At 43.9% G+C, this 19,444-nt stretch overlaps 1 protein-coding gene across 1 annotated transcript in view; it reads right to left on the bottom strand.

The window, feature by feature from the left end:
- The window catches only part of T265_13220 (hypothetical protein), a gene marked incomplete at both ends in the record, with an annotated part of 45,287 nt that overhangs the window by 8,393 nt on the left and 17,450 nt on the right, over nucleotides 1–19,444 (bottom strand). The window contains 8 exons of the mRNA XM_009167826.1: nucleotides 1,511–1,650; nucleotides 3,165–3,564; nucleotides 7,246–7,561; nucleotides 9,493–9,567; nucleotides 11,853–12,012; nucleotides 13,198–13,226; nucleotides 16,251–16,335; nucleotides 17,943–18,130. Of these exons, the coding sequence (XP_009166090.1) occupies nucleotides 1,511–1,650; nucleotides 3,165–3,564; nucleotides 7,246–7,561; nucleotides 9,493–9,567; nucleotides 11,853–12,012; nucleotides 13,198–13,226; nucleotides 16,251–16,335; nucleotides 17,943–18,130 (1,393 nt within the window). The remainder of the gene's footprint in view (nucleotides 1–1,510; nucleotides 1,651–3,164; nucleotides 3,565–7,245; nucleotides 7,562–9,492; nucleotides 9,568–11,852; nucleotides 12,013–13,197; nucleotides 13,227–16,250; nucleotides 16,336–17,942; nucleotides 18,131–19,444) is intronic.

Below are 19,444 nucleotides of genomic sequence, written 5' to 3'. Positions count from 1 at the left end.
GGGCTCGAAAAATGCGCAATTATCAGACTGCACATTCATAATAAGTTTGTTTGACGAACTACATCAATGTAGTACACAGCTTATAGTCTTCTTCGGAAGACAGTGAAAAATCGCAGCCCTTAGCGTATCCTAAATGACCAGACGGAGCCGTTTACACTGAGAAGATATTTTGCTGCGTTGAACAACGTAGGGCTATTCCAAAAATAGCTCAATTGTTTGGACGCAAGAGTGACCAAGAAAAGTAGCACTAGTATGATTTAACTGATCACAGTACACGCTGGGTCGAGAAAGAAGAGCCAGACGCGGTTCAGTGCAGCACCCGGAGCTCTTCCAAACCGATCCAACAGTTACGTTAAAAATGTGTTTGGAGTCCGAATGCTTCGAACAGAATCTGACGATCCAATTTTCATGAATCATAAATATTATCAGTGTTCAGCGAACATCTCTTTGCATTTATTAGATACAGGCTAATGTTGACGATCAACCGGCACTAGGATAACTACGATACTTTGCTGTACACTGAGGCTCCAGTTAGGTATCTGTGGCATCACCAAGCCTATAATTGTGATGCTACTAACATACTAACAATGTCAGGACGCATGGTTGCAGTTCTCTTTCTTAGGTACCTTATGGCTTAAGAACACTTCCCCTGGAGGTGTAAGATCGCTTGTTGATGGGGCATACTGCATCAGGGTTGGCGATATCCAGTTTGTTACTCACGTGTGTTCAGGATAAACCGATATCGACTTAGTTGTATCATAGTTTACAAGCTGTGTAGGTTTAGGATCTATTTTATCACGTTTAATGTGTTCCATGGGAGTTGAATGTAACATCCGGCAGCCATTTTGTTCGTACTCCGACATCGGTAATCAAAAATGACCTTTGACCTTTGCTGGAGTTGTCAGTACAAGTCTTCGTCATCCATGACGTGACGATGGGGCATTTTGAGGAATGTCACAAATGTCCAGTCACGTGAGGTGACCGGCCGAAAATTCGTGACATGCTGTTCAATTCGATGCGTTTATTTGAAGAAAAAAACGAAGTGACATCGTAGGTTCGTGAAAAGACAGACCACCTGAATACGTGGTCTAGTTTCTCACAAGTGATGGCAAACCTAAGTCCGTAAGCGGGTTAACCATCAACAGTGAAAGAGATGCTCAAGCGAGAAAACGATCCGTTTCGGTCCCGACTTTTGTTAGCGCTAAACCCCTTTGATACATTGCAAATGTGAACGCTCGACTAAAAATGAACTCGGGGAATAGTGCAAACTGTTGATTGATTTGGTCACCACAATAGCCTTATTGCTTAAGTGACCAGAGTCTGCGATGGGTTTCACTGAGCAATCAACGCGGGGACGAGACATTCGGATCTGAATTAGTTTTACCAGGTCGAGGGAACCCATTGTGAATGGGCAACTCGAAGGTTAGCTGGATTGACGTAAGCTAACAGAAATAAAGCCGGTACGCAGACGCAGATATATTGAGTTAATATTCAATAAAATAAAACTTACTGCAACGCATTCACCGTCTAAATGGATGTAATATAGTTTGATCACATCCCGAAGTACTCGGCCAATGTACGCGTCACTTCGCCAGGATAGTTGTGCGAGGCCCATTGTGAACTGTGTAGTAAAGAATCGATAGCTTATTGCTTTGTTAAGAAACACGTTTTAGGCATGTCAACTTTAATACAGAACAAGCGGAATGGTCGAGAAGAGGAAGGCTTAACAAGATCGGGAATTAGTGGATGCCAACCTTTGGAAGGTCACGCATCGTGCAGATATTGTTACGCGGCACAAAGCTGGAAATCATCGCGCTTTCTAACCAGGGGGTTCATCCATTACTGTATGAAACGCGCAATTACCGTTACGTCAGCAAATAAATTGGATGTCGTGTGAAAATTGAGAACAGCAGAATTGGACATTGTACCTAATTATGAGGATGTTCAGGCTGGACGGAGAGCACACACAGGGGACATAATATTGGCCAAAGTATACACAAAGGAATCCGTTAGGATATCGGACACTACACACTACCAGCACTAGGTCCCACTACCTTAACACAAAGTATTATTTATCTATATTTTGTTTTGTAGCCAGGGCTTTGGTTCAGCAAAGAGTAATGGCATCGATACACGAAAAAATAAGCTAACCCCCTGTAAGTAATGGCACACATACATTCAGCATTGACTCGAATATCTCCTCTGAGTTTAGAAATAATTCGGCAATATTATTGGACAACTCCGCCAAGTCGAAAATCAGTGCGCCGTTTGAAATTCGAGAAACCGAGAAGCATAGTACAGCCATTTCACCTCCTCACGACTCAAACTCCCAACTTGCCGATTAAATCAGGTCTTAACTTGGAATTTGACAGAACACAACGCTACATACCCTTGAATCACATGGTTTATGTACTGTGACATGGTATTGCTGGGCTCCCGTCAACTGATGCTTCCTCACGCAAGTTCAGAATTCCACTGGTTGTAGAAGCGGCAAGCCAGCAATAAAGCCAATTTAAGATGACTGTACAGTAAAATTTCAAACCTACTGACCACTTCCGACTCGTAAGCCTTGGAACGTTTGTTCATTCGGAAAGTGTTTTGTTTGATTGTTGTAACTGGGTCGTCCGATGATTCTTGCATTACTTGAACTGAACGACTTTTGACTGCCCGCTGAGGTCATTCTCAGGTTTCGCAGTTCCCAAATATTCGAGAAAATTAAAACGATAGTCCCAATGTTAGATGGGCTTGGTTACAGGTAGGGTCACTAGTATCCTGTCGGTTCAAGTATACATCCAAGTAAACTCCGTCCCACATCGACTAGGGGTGAGTCAACAAGGCTGCGACCAGAAGTCACCAACTTAATTGAAAACAGGGAACAAAAGGCAGTTTGCACTTCTGACCTCTGTAATTCCAGTTTTCTGTGTAATAACTTTCACTGTACCTGCCCGAATGGTGAGGAAAAAGATTAAGTTGTTTCTGAATAGCTGTTTTTGGCCATCTTTGAAAATAGCCATCTAATCGTCGGTCTCGAAGGCGATCGGTTAGCTGGGTCTAGCTACAGTGCCCCAACAATAAAGATGCGGTTGATAGTACACAGCACTTTTGTGGGGTGGAAGACGAATAGTTTGAAAATCGCACGGAAAAGCCCCAATTAAAACAATGACTTGCCTCAGACAACTGATCTTTCATGCACTCTGTCACAATCGTTTGTAGCGGATTACCGTCCAGACTGGGGACAGTCTTGCAAAGCAATTTGTCCCATTCATATAGCTGCCTGGGCAGCACGAAGTTATTGATTAGTTGCTCCAAAGGAGAAGAGTTCATTCCGCTTGTTACCACAGTTGAGTAGAGCAGTGAAGAACAGTGACGGATGAGTAAGGATACGGCCCTATAGCTCGTAGAACACAAAGTTTCTTGGGTAATTCCAGGAATTTGACAGTATTCCAAACCGGCCATCTCGTCTTTGGCGGTGCTAGAGGGTGAGCAACAGTTGCACATGAATGAGCACAACTTGGCGAGGTGTGTGACAACTCGGGACTTGTAGACCATCTTGGATTGAAAAGTCTGTCACGGGGAACACGAGGAATGAACATGGGCAATCAAACAAAAGGAGATGAAAGGAAAACGCGCAAAAATTCAAGCCCTTCGTTCCGTAAACCCTACCATGATTCGTCTTGACAAAGTAGACCGACAGCAGTTAGACAGACAGGCATAAACTAGTGTACTGGTCCAGATCGGAGCTAAGACAAGGACTCCTGAAGAGGATATTCGAGCCTCACTTCTGACGTAACAATTGTTCCTATCCAGATCAGTATAAACTTGTAGCAGTTTAGCCATTGGGCTAGTACAAGTGGCACGGAAAGGACGATAAACCTCTTTTTCTATTAGAACCATATGCTACGTACTTTATGGAAAGTAAGAAGGATGTGATGGTGTACAAATGTCGGGTGCTGAGGGGGCATAGGCAGAGACGATTGTAGACACACAGGTAGTATCCAATACTTGCCCTAATAAAACCAAAGGGTGTAGGGCACTCGTCATGACTCTGAAACTGCACAATCAAGCAGTCACCTCTCTCTTTTGATATTCACCAAAACCGCCGTCAAGGCTAAACCCAGTTCCAATAATGACTGGGTCCCAGGTTCTAAAGCAGGTGCATTATTTGCATAACGGGTGGGTAGACTGTGGGAACCGGCTGAGGGACATTCTGGGAATACGCGCTGATGCGCAATCTTCAGTTTCCTGTGAACGATGTGAAAGTCACATTGGTGAACACAACAAGTTTGAGTTCTATTGATGTTTAAACGTTGTACAAATATTTATGAGAGACTAGGTTGTGTGATTTTATGTTTGTGCATATTGTTCTGAATACTGAAAAGCACTACAGTTCTGAATAGCACAGCGATACCATACTGTTATGTGCCCTCTTTACGGTTAGATGGTTGGCCTGACTTATGACTGATAGTTCAACAGTGGACTGTGTTTTGAGCCCTGAGAAGACTTGAGGGAGACTTCCCAATCGTATTAGTTCGGGTATGTTCTGTGAATGTAGGTGATATATGCGCGAGGAGACAGAAGATCCCATTTCAACATGTTTTAGTGGCAAATCTACATGAAGTGCATTTCTCACTTACACGCATCACCACATCATTCAGATGTGACACCATTTCGAAGCACAGCTTCCGTGAAAATCGAAGGAAGCACGATAGCTGAAATACTGCCGGGTCGCCCAAGTTTAGAAAGGAGCAATCGAAAAACCAGGACTGGTTCTGAACCACGTACCTTCCAGTCAGCAGTCTCGCGTCTTAACCGCTCAGCCATGTGAGACACGAAGGTAGCTCAGTCAAACGTCGCTGTAATAAGGACTGCACCAAGTCGTAGCTTTAACAGTTCGTGGTACTTGATTTACTTGTCGCAGATAGCTTGATAAAGTGAGTACACTCATTACAGGGAAGGCGCTCCTGATATCCAGAGGCGACCATATAACACACGGGCGCTGGTTTCATCACTAAGGAGCAAATACCCAACGGCCAAAGGCCATTGTTCGGGAAGGCGCAATCAAAGAGACCCGGTGCACCCTAATCGTTCATCTGTAGCCCCCTTTTGGTCCTGAGGGCTGGGATACTGCCGGGTTGTCCAATCCTAGACAGGGGAAGTCGAGAGGCAGAGGTCGGGTTCGAACCACGAACCTTCAATTAAGTAAATTCGCGTTCTAACCACTCAGCCGTCTCGCCCGGTGTACTCTCTTAATAATCTGCATTTGCAGTGGTGAACAGAACGGCTGAGAAGAAAGTTATTTGTGTCGACAGATCGCAATCGATAGTATGGTATGGTATAGTATAATAAAGTCACCTACTCTATTGGGAAAGAGATAAATGGGATGACGAGGCAGAAGACAGTTCTCTGATTATTCACACGAGATGACTGATTGAACAACACTTTAGATTTGTGTCACAAGTAAATGTATGGAACTCTTAATTGTAGCTGTTCCTGCTCGTTTCACCTACGAAAAAGTGGTCCTACTGCGTACGACGGGAAAGCCCATGAAAAAATAATACTAAATGATTTAAATTTTGCGACCTATAACCGAGATTGGTGCACTCAGGTCAATTTACGAGGTGTCAGTCAGGTTACATCCAAAGTAAGTGACTTGCTTCCAAAAGGATTTTGTTGGGGAATGTTAAATCGGAGCTCATAGACAGCTAGAGAGAGTCTACATAAGGGTTTAAAAAGCCGGGAATCGTTTGCGAGTGAGAATGTACCAATGTTAACGGCCATTGTACTGATTTTCGGCACATGCACTATGCCTGTCGGTTTAGGGTTTCGTGCAAACTACATTTTCGAGGCTTTCGGCGATTGAGAGCAATACTTTCCAATCAACGGTTGAAAATGTTTCGCTTCATTACTGCTGCAACCAAATTAACCAAGCTGCACTGAACTCAAGGTAGACTTTCATCCGGCAGTCGCACTATGATAGGCCAAGACCAGATGTGTGCTCATTCAATACTCCCAGTGTTAAGTCCTGTAGACAAAAATATTTACTCGACCGAAGTTGCTACACACGGACATACGAACGCGCATGTATTAGCTGGGGTATGCGAGTTCGCCGATGGAAGTGACAAGTTTGATTACTGAAGTCTTCCGACAACATATATGTGACTCAACGGTGAACAGGTTTACGATCTTGTTCGAGCTAATTCAACATGCGCTGGAGGAATAGTGTTCTACTGTGATCGAGTGTCAGACAAATAAAATCGAAATTCCAAGGATGATAGGGTACCCTCATCTAGAGCTCATGTTGATGTCGATTGGTCAAACAAACGGCGAGAGGAACAAGAAACCTGATACATAAATGTCAGCAAATTCACAGATAATCCATAGGAATTCGCGACAGTCCGTTTCCGACAACGAGTGAGCGGCTTTTCAGGGGGCTTAGTTCCCCTCATGAACCGGATAGACCAGAACACTGGTTTCCGGACAGATTGCAATTCAAGCGTTAAATCCACTATGATAATCTCATTGACATCAATAAAACTTCGTATTTTATCGTGATGAGTAATGGACCCTTTAGTTAATCTTCCATGAGGCTATGCGCATAACACAATAGAAAGTAAAGGAAACTACTCACAAGGTTGCTGAAAACTCTTCGACAGACCACGACCGGCCTCGCTCTTCTTGGGCCTTATCAAGTGGGCGGAGTCCCCGAGTTTCCGTCAACCTAATATTCTACTTGAACCCAGATTGAACTGATTTCGTTAAATCCCTCATTAGCTAATCTATTTGGTTTTCACGGAAGACTCAACTGAATCTTCGTGCAGCACATTCAGTTGAAAAATATCATAAGCGTAATAAACGATACCAACGGTGAAATGAGAGTACGGGGCAACAAGATATACGCAGGCGGGGTAGTAAATCAAGGCAACCGTAGCATGACATTGCTGGCAATTAGCCTGGAATAATAGGTTGTACTGAGAGTGGAAAATGCTTCGGTCGAAGTGAAGATGCGAGAACAGTATCGAACAGATTTTTTAGACTTCCATACCTGCATGAAAATACTACACACAAGTGCGTGCACAACACTGAGACCAGCACTACACAGTGGGCTCTTCACGAATGGTCATTGGTTCACTGCAGTTCCAGCGGGGCTGCTAGAGTTTATCAAACAAGCTAATCCTCTTACTCGAAAGGTCAGCCACTGTAAATTGACTTGGAGGCCTACATACAGATAGAATGAATTACACTCACATCGAGTTGATCGAATTTGGCCCCGAGGTTTAACAATGTCATTTCAGCATCAACGTCCCCGAAAAGGCCGGCCAAATCAGTTGGGAAGTAAGTTGACATCTGGCTACCGACGGCTGACAGATGTTCAAAAGAATTTAAATGATTTTGTGCTCGATCCTCCATTGCCGGTCGAACCAAAAGACAGTAGGCGAGCCAGAGGGTAAGCAAGCGCCAAGCGGCACCTTGGACGTCCGAATCAAACAGTGTAACAGACTGAAGGATCGCCTTAAGCGAGTCAGGAGCGGCAAAGCAAATTCCCACAAAAGCAAAGCGCACACTAAAAGTTGGATTAGAAAGGAGAAATACACCAGTCATATAAAGTACGATGATGCGATATAAGTAGACCTATGCAATTTAATACAAAGTTCAACGAGGAGGCAAATGTTCGGATATAATCTATCTGGTAGGTCTGTATTTCAATTTGTTCTGTGCGGAATACGCCGAACACAGGATCGATTTGGAGAAAACCCGATGTCATCCGAGTCGAAGGTGTATTGAGAACACATTAGGATAGGACTGAACTGGAGTTCAACGCCTTCTTATACTAAACACTTACGGTTATTTTCAACCAGGATGAGTCGGCTTCAGAAGGGTGTCGTACGGTAGCTTCCATAACTGGACATCATACTTCATCATCAGGGGAGTCTAAAAATACCCTTCATGATATGCTAAGCTTGAATGAAGCTGATCTGTTGTCAAAAACCATTCGTTGCACTTCAGCTTTGCTAATCCGGTGATAGGTGTGACGCTTCGAAGGCACTAATGGCCAAACACGGGTAGTCTTCCATAAGACAAAGTGGCTAGTTTTCACAATCGCACTGCTGCGTTGTAGACACAACTCCTACCAAAAGACGTTATTCAGGGGATGCTCAAGTTCAAGTAAAGCGGCAAGGGCCCCTAGCAACTCTAGCATTTACTTCATCGGTAATATTGTCATATGACGTGATGATACTAGCCAGGTAAGTAAACCTGTCCACCCTCCAGAGGTTCTGACGCCATTACCGGCTTTGGTGATATTCATTCTTCCAACCGTAGTTTTTGCGTTGAAGGCGCACGGCAACGTTATTTAGTCGTTGGGCATTTGCGGATGAAGTAATGCAACCTTTCACGGAAGAAGGATGGATCAAGACAGATTGGTCCTCGAAAGCGCTGACTCCGGTAGCCCAAGGGTTGATGGTGACCGCCAGCGAATTATCTGATACAATCGAAATACGATTAAAACCTGCCAAGAACACGACGCGCCTGCAAGCGCATCTGTTATGCGCTGCAGCGTCAGGAATAAGACATCTATGCCTTAATTCCTGAGCCTCCGGACTGGGTCAGCTTCTCGAAGCCAAACCGGTCAGAATATTAAGTCACTGGCTCCCAGCAGGATCTCCGAGTAAATCCTATTAACCATTACCTAGTGGGCAAGACGGTTGGGTCACAGTCCACCGGAACAAAGCCCTACATTCTCCAATTGTTTTGCGGGTCAGACCCTTGGGTCGAAGGTTCAAGGTGTGGCACCCTACTAAGCGGCATTGGCAATCGTGAAGTATTAAATGAGCTTACAGTTCTACGTTCGCCGACCTTAAACCGCATCCTTCAACCACTTTTCAAATGGTCCATAAGGATTGCTTCGTGTCTAAACTATTGCCCAGTAAAGTAAGCCAAAATAATCCCATTCGAAACTCAAAATATGTGTTCCACGGTACCGCTTCCAACGTCCGTACACTCAGTCAAATTGGGCAACGGACATCTTTTGCTGAAACTTTGCTTCCTCATTCTGTCAGTGTATTTCCTGTCTCCGAAACGCACATAAAAGACCCCACTTCGGTCATGCAACTCAAACAACTTAGGATACTTGGGTTACCCGGAGATCCTGATGCAATAGCTCGTTATCTGTACGTCGTGGGAGTTGTCAAACGAGAACAACCAGTTGTCATACTGAATCAAACAGTAAAAATCTACGAAATGTATCAAAACCTAAAGGGTTAGCTCAATTTCAGAGAGAGGGCGCAACAACATCAGGGGGTTATGCCCCAACGTGAACTTATAAGTAGTGGAGCGCTCATAGCAACTCAGAGAATTCACCTTGTCATACTTAACGTATATTCATCAGTTCCAAACAGATGCATATTTAAACCGCATATTACCTCATCACAATCAGTTGTGACCTGGTTAACCAAACAGTCAAATCAGAGGAGGCAGGTTCACATATGGACTTACGTAAACTCCACTCTTGGATCCAATGCAAAAAACTCAAGAAGATCCAAAGGATGCTCAGTGCCGCGTGATACGTTGCTACAATCGATGTGGAAATGAAGCAAATCACAAGACACTAGGGTGATTATTGAACTGTATGGCAGTTGTGAAACTATACATAACTGAAGAATATCGGTGAAAAGCACACACGTATGAGCGATCTACTCACACGAGAATCGACGTCAACGGGTGCTGAAACGACAATATATCATGTATATCATATATATATATATATCCAGTGGACCTTGGTTATCGTCCGTGAGAAGACGGGAATAAATTTGAATACCAAACGGTCGGAAGGACATAAGACGCGGATTCGTTTTCGATGGTGCTCGCTGTTGAAAGTTTTGACAAAGCCCTTAACTAAAAAAACAATTGCGTGCTATTCTGTTCCAGACATCAAACCACAAGAACAATGAACCTAGTGACCCAAGGAAGAACACGCTAAGATGACTCTGAATTTAGTTAGTTATTATTTAGTCACCACTCATTTCATTGCAAATCTTCCAAATTGTTCGTTCATCAGGTATATCTCCGGATGTAGTAAGAGGCTCTGTATCTGTAAAATTCAGAATTCAGGTAATATGCCACTCCCAGGTTGGACGATACAAACAAAAAATCAGTCACGCTTGTAACTACCCTTGGCGCATTTGAAATAGAAAAGTAATTGGTAAATGGCCGAGCTTGCCAATTGATTTGCGAACGTTTCGTCACCGTGTCCAGGAGACACCAGCGCACTGAGCGTGCACCCGAGCTACCAATATCCAAACACATTACCAATAGAGAAGTAAACAGAAAGAGAGAGAGAACAATAATGGCAGTGATCATTTCCGTCTTCAGGCTGCGGTACTCATTTCGTAGTATATAACATACTTAAGGACATTTGCAACATTCTTCTGTTGCTGAATCTCATCCCGTCTCCAAATACACAGGTATAAGGAGCCCACATCAGTTGCCCGAAAAAGTAGCACCATAACAGTGCATTGCAATCCTGAAGAGTGCATATTGTTATACGTACAAAAATGGCGAAAAAAATACAAGCTGTCTACCCTGAGGGTACGTTGCTACTGTGATTTGAACACGCACTTGGTCGATCATTCTATTTGTCTGCTGAAATGGACCCTGCTGTGCCAAGCAATTTGTGCTTCTCACTAATGGGACCCGGAGCAAACCAAAGAATGTTCCTTATGATATAAAATCGATCGCTCCAAAGCACGTTACAATACGCCTTCTAGTATTGCCACCTGTCTTTCACTATTAAGGGTCAATATCGCGGCTAGATATAGAATTCATATAGTGTAGGGTATTAGGGTAAGAATCAAAACTCCATGAAAACTGTATTCGACAAAGCTAAAGACTTCGGCAGAATTGAATTGGGAACGAATTTAGTGAAGTAATCTTGCTCTCCCTCTTTTTTCATTTTGTGTAAAACTTTATAAAGTCCTAGGGTGACCGGTCAGAAATCACGTGCAACGGTTATACATGCGAATGAGGAAATCAATACAAACGATGAGTTGAGCTGTTTTCATTTAGTCCGCACGAATATAAAGTCTAGGCTTAGATCAGAGCATGAGAGATAATTTAGGCCCCATAATGGGATAGATGCATATTCATTGGAATAACACTGTTTCGATGCGATGGCAACGAAAATTAAGTAGATATTAGACCAAGAGGACAACTGAAAGCTTTAGAACACATTTTCACAGAATGGATAACCTGGACAATTCTTAATCGGGGAAATGCAACCTACTGAACAGAGAACAGAGCAACATTCAGTGGAGGAAGAGCGAGTGCAAATAAAACCTGGATTTAAAAGAAACTCGGTTTTCGGACATCCATCCCTAATCATTCAGTCACGCTTGCTAAATTGGTATACCTCAGTGCCCGACTGATCTCTTTGCTTTTCCCTTTTTGCACCGAATGACTCTCCTACCTCATAATGCCGAATTTCGCAAAGGAGAATTAGCAAGTTCCTGTGGGAACCGAGTCATGTTGCTTGCTTGGTAGTTGTGCATCTTGGTAACAGGTCTCTGATCATGGAACCAACTTCTCTTGTAAACCTCATTCGTACGAGAGCATTGGAACATCGTTTTCCGTTGCGGTCAGTATGATTCTCGTTCGGTCAAAGCATCTACAACATTGTTTCATGTTCATGCTCAACGACTTTTTTTGAATCAACTAGGATGACCAGCATCATACTAGAATGCAACAACTCCTATGACCTGTGACACTGTGCTTAGGGAGTTCCGGAAGAGCCTGGGTTGTTGAGAATGGGTGTGTTCATTTGCTAATCAGATAGGACCATCAATAACCCGGTTACTTACTTATTAGCCTTGACCACCAAATCCAGGAGTGACAGGTGGACAAAATCGAAGGCTAGAGCAGAGAGCTCTCGTACTATTGATTCGGACAATCTCCTCGGGTGATCTTTCTTTCGTTCGATATATTCCTTGAATGCAGGACACAGAACCGTCCAAAGGAGATCTAAAGGACAAAATATTGGGTGAGTTTGTGATCCGGAAAAAAAATTTCAACAGGGAATAACCGTATTCCCACAATCCAAGAAAAGCAATTAAGATAAGGTAAAAAAAAACATGCGAGTTTTATTCTAAATCGATCGTATAGGGAGAGCTCTGCAATACCATGGCATCAGTCGGATACTTAGCAAAGGAAGGAACTTTTGTCACCGAAAGTATGCAATCACAGAGGAAAATAAAGATGATAACACTGATACAAATAATATTACTGATATAACCTAAGGGACAATTTGCTGGTCCGAGTCTTCAATAATCATTCGTTAATGGCTCAGTGGTTAGAGCTGACCGGAAGATCCGCGGTTCGAAACCGGCCTCTGCTTCTCGACTTACCCTTGTCTATGCTTGAGCAACCTGGCAATATCCCAGCCCTCGTGCTTCAGAATCATGAAGGAGCACGATCCTTAGGGGGTTGGTAAAAAAGACTACCACAACTAACCCGGAATATACTAAATGGACTACCGGGTTTCAAACAATCGATCAGGATAAGCCCAACATCCACGTCGCTGCTGGTATATGCCACTCATTCCACCAAAACGATTTAACTCGCTTATGATTCATCCAAAAATATCACTTGCATCATATGAAGTGGTGAGTATCCAGCTTTGAACCCTCCGACAACCTTTCATACGCTTTAGTTGTGCTTATTCTGTCATACACAAAACTGGGATGACCCGTCTGGACCGTCGTCAGTTCGCTACTCGTGTTCAAACGGGAAGGCACTGTCTATGCTTAGCAACCTGGCAATATCCCAGCCCTCGTGCTTCAGAATCATGAAGGAGCACGATCCTTAGGGGGTTGGTAAAAAAGACTACCACAACTAACCCGGAATATACTAAATGGACTACCGGGTTTCAAACAATCGATCAGGATAAGCCCAACATCCACGTCGCTGCTGGTATATGCCACTCATTCCACCAAAACGATTTAACTCGCTTATGATTCATCCAAAAATATCACTTGCATCATATGAAGTGGTGAGTATCCAGCTTTGAACCCTCCGACAACCTTTCATACGCTTTAGTTGTGCTTATTCTGTCATACACAAAACTGGGATGACCCGTCTGGACCGTCGTCAGTTCGCTACTCGTGTTCAAACGGGAAGGCACTCGAAAAAAAATGTACTGACACTTACCTCGTAGATAAGTATTTTCACCGGATGACCTAGACCGGCAAAATGAACGGAAATGATGCAGCAAAATATGAGGACAGTCACGATTATGCGGACACATTACCCAGACAATTAGATAGAAAAAGTTGAAGAAGGTTCAATAACTTCAAAAAACGTTCACAGTATCACGTTCAATAGGGCCAAAGCATGAAAACTGTGGGGTACCGACTACAAAAGTGTAGTTTACCGTTCGTGAGAAAAAAATGAATAGCTTCGTCAATAAACCTGAAGAGCTCTAGCGTAATGCATACGTTGATATCATGTCTTTCAAGTATCCTCAGCCAAAACACGTGGGCTAATCGTCGTCTACTGTGGAGTTTAGCACAGCTATTGCGCAATTTCTTGGTCCATTTACCATCTCGGGAAAAGCGGTATTTCGTGTTTCGAAGTATTAAACGCAACATACCATAACTCGCTGGTCTGAGGGTAATAAAGAAGCAACATCAGGGCTGGTTAATAACTAGTGATTTCTTATTTTAGGAGATCCCTCTCGTAGAGTTGTCAAAACGGTCCCTAACCAGGCTGTTCCAAGAGGTACGTACTACGATTCCATTACCTTCTGGTTCAATTTGTGTGCGGCACTCCTACTGAAATTAAACTATGTAACTTTCGTAACATATTGCGCCCTGTGGTTATGCGAATCTGTAATGACAGAAGACACACTGAAGAAAAAGAGAGATAACAGAATGGTCCTGCCGGTAGCTGGATGCACTTCACTTATTCGGCACAGCCCAAATTCCGAATAGGCTTGCTTTAATTTCGAAGCATCTGGATGAAGCTACTCATTTGATTCCAGTAGCTTCAAATTACGGCTAAGGAGCATCGTTACTGCAACTGGCTGTGACCACGTAAGCACAAAATGTACCAGCATCAATTGTAGTCAAATGGTTCACGATAAACAACATAAATTAGGTGTGAACCTCATCTAAATAAGTGCAATATCAAATAATCCTGTCATTCTAAACCGCACGATGGCCGATGACGGAAGACAACTTGAAAAAAAGTTCCGGGACTGGATGGAGCTGATTTTAATTGGCATGCATACGTTATCTATAGATGGAATGACACCACCTAAACATTGAGAGAGGAACGAAGGGCAAAGGCATCCTTAAAACACATGGGTGCAGTCCATGAGACATTTTTGTCGACAACAAACCAGCCTATTTTATCCTAAGAGCTGTTCTTTCCAGAAAAGACGCTCTGCACTGATGGAGATCGAAACCCCCCGAGAAAAGCTTATGAAAAAGGACTGGCTTGACCACAGAGATACAAGATAAACATACGAGGCCATCCAAAATGTAGGCGCCTGAGAGCAGGCATGCTGGTTGTACTTGGAACCAATTAAGTATGTTTCCGTGCGGGATACGCAGGGAGTGAGCTATCATAATAATACCTACAACGACTAGAAGAAAGTGGTCGATTTGATGACGATGTGCTCGATTCTACAGAGTTTGGGCGACCCAGACAATCAGCTGACTGACTAATTTTGGGCGTAGCCATGCAGATCATATGCATGTGGGGGCGCGTCAGCTACAAGCGGCTGAAAACATAACACAGTGCAATTTCCGCCACAGTCATTTACCATCTTGAACGTCCCAGCCAAGAAATCGAGGTAGCTCAAACGAGACCAGTCTGATAGCGTTATCCTGTTGTTTCCGTGTTAATGAATGACTCCAACAAAAACGGTTCAACTTGAAAAAGATCGTTCAGCTGTAGCACCCTTTCGTTGCTCAACTGCCACGCCACCAGAAGGAAGCATAAGGGCTGGGATACTGCCAGGTTGCCTATGCCTAAGTCGAGAGGCAGAGGTAGGATTCAAATTACGAAATTCCGGCCAGTAAATTTATGCTCTAAGTACTGAGCCATCTCGTCTTGGTGATGGCGAGATGTGTGATCACACCCTTGGAAAAAGACCTGGCCAGCGAAGGCTGAGCAGTTTAATCACGTGGTCTAATTTGGCAATGTTGGCATCGGCGGAAACCTGTTGCCAGATTTTCATACTGCTCACTCGCAACCAGATGTGCGAGGTAATTCACAGACGACAATGATATCTCGTAGCTGCAGCGTTCGCACCCATTGAGGAGTACAGCTCCTACTGACGTACTTTATAATTGTTCATTCAAACGTGGGCCGATACGTCGCCGTAAGCAACTGAGGGCTAGCGAACTCTATCCCTGCCTCCGCAGGTGGAGTTTAGTTCTGTAGTCGACTAGTTACCGGGTGCTTGAACTTTACAGAACTTTACAGTACTGACTTACGAGCAGTGTGAACTAGTTGGGATAGTAAAACTGTGTGCGTCCTAGTGGTCTGGATGATGGACATCTTCCGGTCGAATTTGTGGGAATTCGCCAACAATTGTCGAGGCAAGTGACAAGGCGGTGAGCGAATATTACTGGGGAATCAGTCTAATAATGGGAAACGTTTGTGAAGCATGAATGTAAGCAAACCCTTAAAGGGGGGGACGAGATGGCTCAAGCGGTTGGTGCGCGAATTTACTGACCGGAAGGTCCGTGGTTCGAACCCGACCTCAGCCTCTCGACCTCCCTGTCCGGACTTGGGCAACCTGGCAGCATCCCAGCCCTCGTGCTTCCTTCGGGTAGCATGGCAGCTAGGCACCGGAAGGGTGTTACGGATGAACGATTTATTATTATCTATATTTTTAAGCCCTTAAAGAGGCTACGTGATGGAGATAGTGGCCTGCAAACATCAATTCCAGAATATTTTGGGTAGCTAAAAGATAGGTTCCTAGTTTGTCATTTTTAAGACCGCTTGTCCAGAGCGTCAAAAGAATGTGGATCCAAGAGAGTGAAAAATAAACCTGTTCACGTTGGTCCCTTTTTCTATGCTGTTCTTATGATACTTTGGTAAACGAATACAAGCATATACTGAACTGATCCTGGGTTTGGGTAAACCGACGTTTACACTCATAATAGAGAATATTTGCAAGAAATGAACGATTTTCTCTCACCATAAGAGTGTTCTTACGGTGCATGACAATGAACAAGCTGATCATTTACCTGGATACGTAGAAGACAAGCCGTTTAACATATGTGCTCCACTGAACGTGGTCAGGCCAACCTGCAGCACGAAAAAGTGAGTCGTCTAAAAGGTAATAATAGATAGAATACAAATTAATTATGTGCCGTACACGGATTTTTCGAACCATAAAGATGCCAAATGGACGAACAGAAACATAACATAATCTCATGCATAGCAAACACCTAATGAAAAGAGTGTAGGTTGTACGTAGGCTGGGATACTATCAGGACGCCCACACCTAGATAGGATGACGAATAGGGTCCTCAACCTTAGCGTTTGGCTCAAAAGCCTAACCGCAAGGCAGCGGTGTTTGGCGGGAAATGCAAATGCATTGACATGCATTGACAAGCTGCCACATGTTTCAACTGGAGGACCAGGAGACTGTGTTTGTCAGACCCCTAACCATTGACCAAACTGGTATGAGAAACACTGTATCGCTCAATGGGTCGCTGAGGTGTGCAAAGGGTCACACCATGGTAAGGTCCAGTCTTCGTGACAGTCCCAATCTAGCGAGATGGCAGATACCAAGTGACTGACTAATAAGGAGTGTAAGAACGACTGCGGTCATACAGTATCAAAGGCTGTGAGCATGGCTCCTCAAGTTAAGGAAGCATCTCTGCCAACTCGAGTCGATATCGTTGAGTTACAAAGACTCAATACGAGTGAGAATTGAATGGCTATGCACCAACCGAAGTATTCCAGAGGGAAAGCGAACAGATACAAATGTCCGTAAACTGTGGTGATCAGAGCCCAGAGGCAGTGGGAGAGACCCTTGCCCTAAACTCTCGTGAACCTTGAAACAGCGGTCTTTGGGGTTCTATTGGGCGACTCTTCCTGTAGCCATTGGTTCGATAGTCTGACCCACTCTTCTGAAAAGAGCTGACCTGATCTGAGGGCACAGGGAGTACGCTATGACGGTCTGACGCACAGAAAGTGCCTTCTAAACAGCATCAGACTCTTTGGTTTTAAAAGTATTTCGACCGTATTGAGTAATGCGTCGACAGTTACGATCAACCATTGAGAGATCGGAGTGTGCGGATTTAGGGCGGACGTTTTCTAACCCATCCTTCCTATCGAGAAGGCAGCATTGCTGCTTCCAAAAATGTGGTTGTCTGGGGAAAACGCCTTACTGCCTTCACAATTCTGTTGCGGAGGACACTACGACTTTACCTCCAAACCGCCTCGTAATACGATTCCTCGTAGTATGGAAAACCGTTATTCTTCATTGGGAATTGGAAGTCTACATTGCGATATTCAGCTTTCAATATCCTGATGTGAAACCTTCAGTCCGTACCAGCAGGATGCAACGAAATCAGCTGCAAGAGCCATAAGTGACCGCAGCCTGACTCAGTCCCAGGCGTTATTTGAGCAGTAACACGTTATTCTGTGGTTCCCACTGTAAAGTTGTGTGAGTTGACGGTATATTGCCTTGGATAGATACCGAAACTGGACAGTTCAATGAAGGCTGCAAGTATAACACGGGAGTTGAAAGGATTAGATGGTCGACGCATTCGATCCGACTAATGCAGGGACGACATATTTATCGGTTTCCTATCGGGGCACTACTGACGGTCACTCATGCTGAAGCATAGAACCAGAACGTACAAACTTTGGTGCTCACGACCACCAGATGCCCTAAGAAATTTGGCGGAATCAGTAGTTTGACTTACCGAGACACTTTGTAAGGACGGCTAGGCCCACCTCTTGCGTACAAACTTGCGATTCGACCAGTTCCATCAAATCCAGACCAAAATTAACAAGTGAGTTAACCAATTCCATGCGCCAACCCAGAGCATACATATGATGCGCACGAGATGTATTGCCTCCCAATTCATTGGGTTTCAATGTGGAAGTACCGCTAAGGAAAACGGATACGAAGAATATCGGTGAGAGAGGTGGTAACCAGACTTTAATCGTACATAACAGTCGAAGGCAAAAATCCGCCAGCTTATGAAGAACCAACGAGGTCCACTTGTACCTCAGGATTCAAACTCGACCGTGGTTTACTGCAGTTTAGTTAGCGAGTTTAGATTCGAAGATGCCTTCCAGAGAAAAAGCCACAGCAGCCATATTGTCCATGTCCTGCAAACTCCGCGCTGAAAAAGCCGATCTACAAGGCTTATGCTCCCAAACTTGATTTCTATTCAAGGTCACAGTGAAAAAATTATGGTGTTTCAATACTACTTCCGTTTTCATCAAACGGGAGAAAATAACCCAGTCATTTATAGAGTCGCGAGACTTTGTAGCAGTACATGAGCAAGGTGTCCAGTCAAGTCAGACGTGAAGGAAGTAGTGGGGGTGACAACTTCATCAGGGAATACGTCAAATTTTCCCACATCAACTGATATAGTGCCCACTTTTCAGTATGCAAGCGTTTGCGTTTCGCACAGAATTTGTGGTACAGTAAGATCAACTTCATTGTCATCTATTCCTTCAAATTATGTATCAATTTATGGACTCTTTCGTGCGTTATTGCATGTTATACCAATCTGTAATTTGCTGTCTAGGCAAAAACGACTTCTGACAAAAGAGGCATCTGAGGACAGCACAAGGAAAAGTGAGATGGAAGTTATCACTGCCTGTATATAGTGTAAAAGTATAGAAAAATCATTTCGGGCGAAAAATAGTCGCGAGTTAGGATTGAATCCAATCAGTAATGGCCAATCCGTACCGTAAGATCGAGAAACAAGCCACAGTCGTCATGAACCTCAAAATCGTCAGGCTCTTATTCGCAGTTGAACACGACCTGCTTCGATACTGGCTAAAATTCAACAGCAAATCAGCCGTCGAGTAAAAACAGAAGTGTTGTCAAGTGTAAGTTACTCTGACTTTTGCAGAGCACCGCAATCGGGACTGAGGGTTGGAGGAAAAATAGAAATTCAGTGTTTCCTTCGGGTCTAGCAAACGTGTAACACAAACTTATTCCGACTTAAGCGTATGGCTAACTCGAAATAAATGAATACACGTGGCTCGTATAATTGAGGATTGCAGCTATCCGGCAACTTGAGGACAAACCAGTTTTTTTAGAAAACAAGAGAGTGATCATTGGGGTTAATCAGTAAGGAATAGTGTGAGAAAGATAGAAAAACGACCCCCAAACGTCAACAAAATGAAAGATCTCAACGGAGCCAAATGAAGTGCAGTATACCACACCATTGGGGAAAACACAAGC

Source organism: Opisthorchis viverrini (assembly GCF_000715545.1).
Source record: "Opisthorchis viverrini unplaced genomic scaffold opera_v5_46, whole genome shotgun sequence".
Classification (NCBI taxonomy): domain Eukaryota; kingdom Metazoa; phylum Platyhelminthes; class Trematoda; order Opisthorchiida; family Opisthorchiidae; genus Opisthorchis; species Opisthorchis viverrini.
This window is presented reverse-complemented; position numbering and strand designations above follow the sequence as displayed.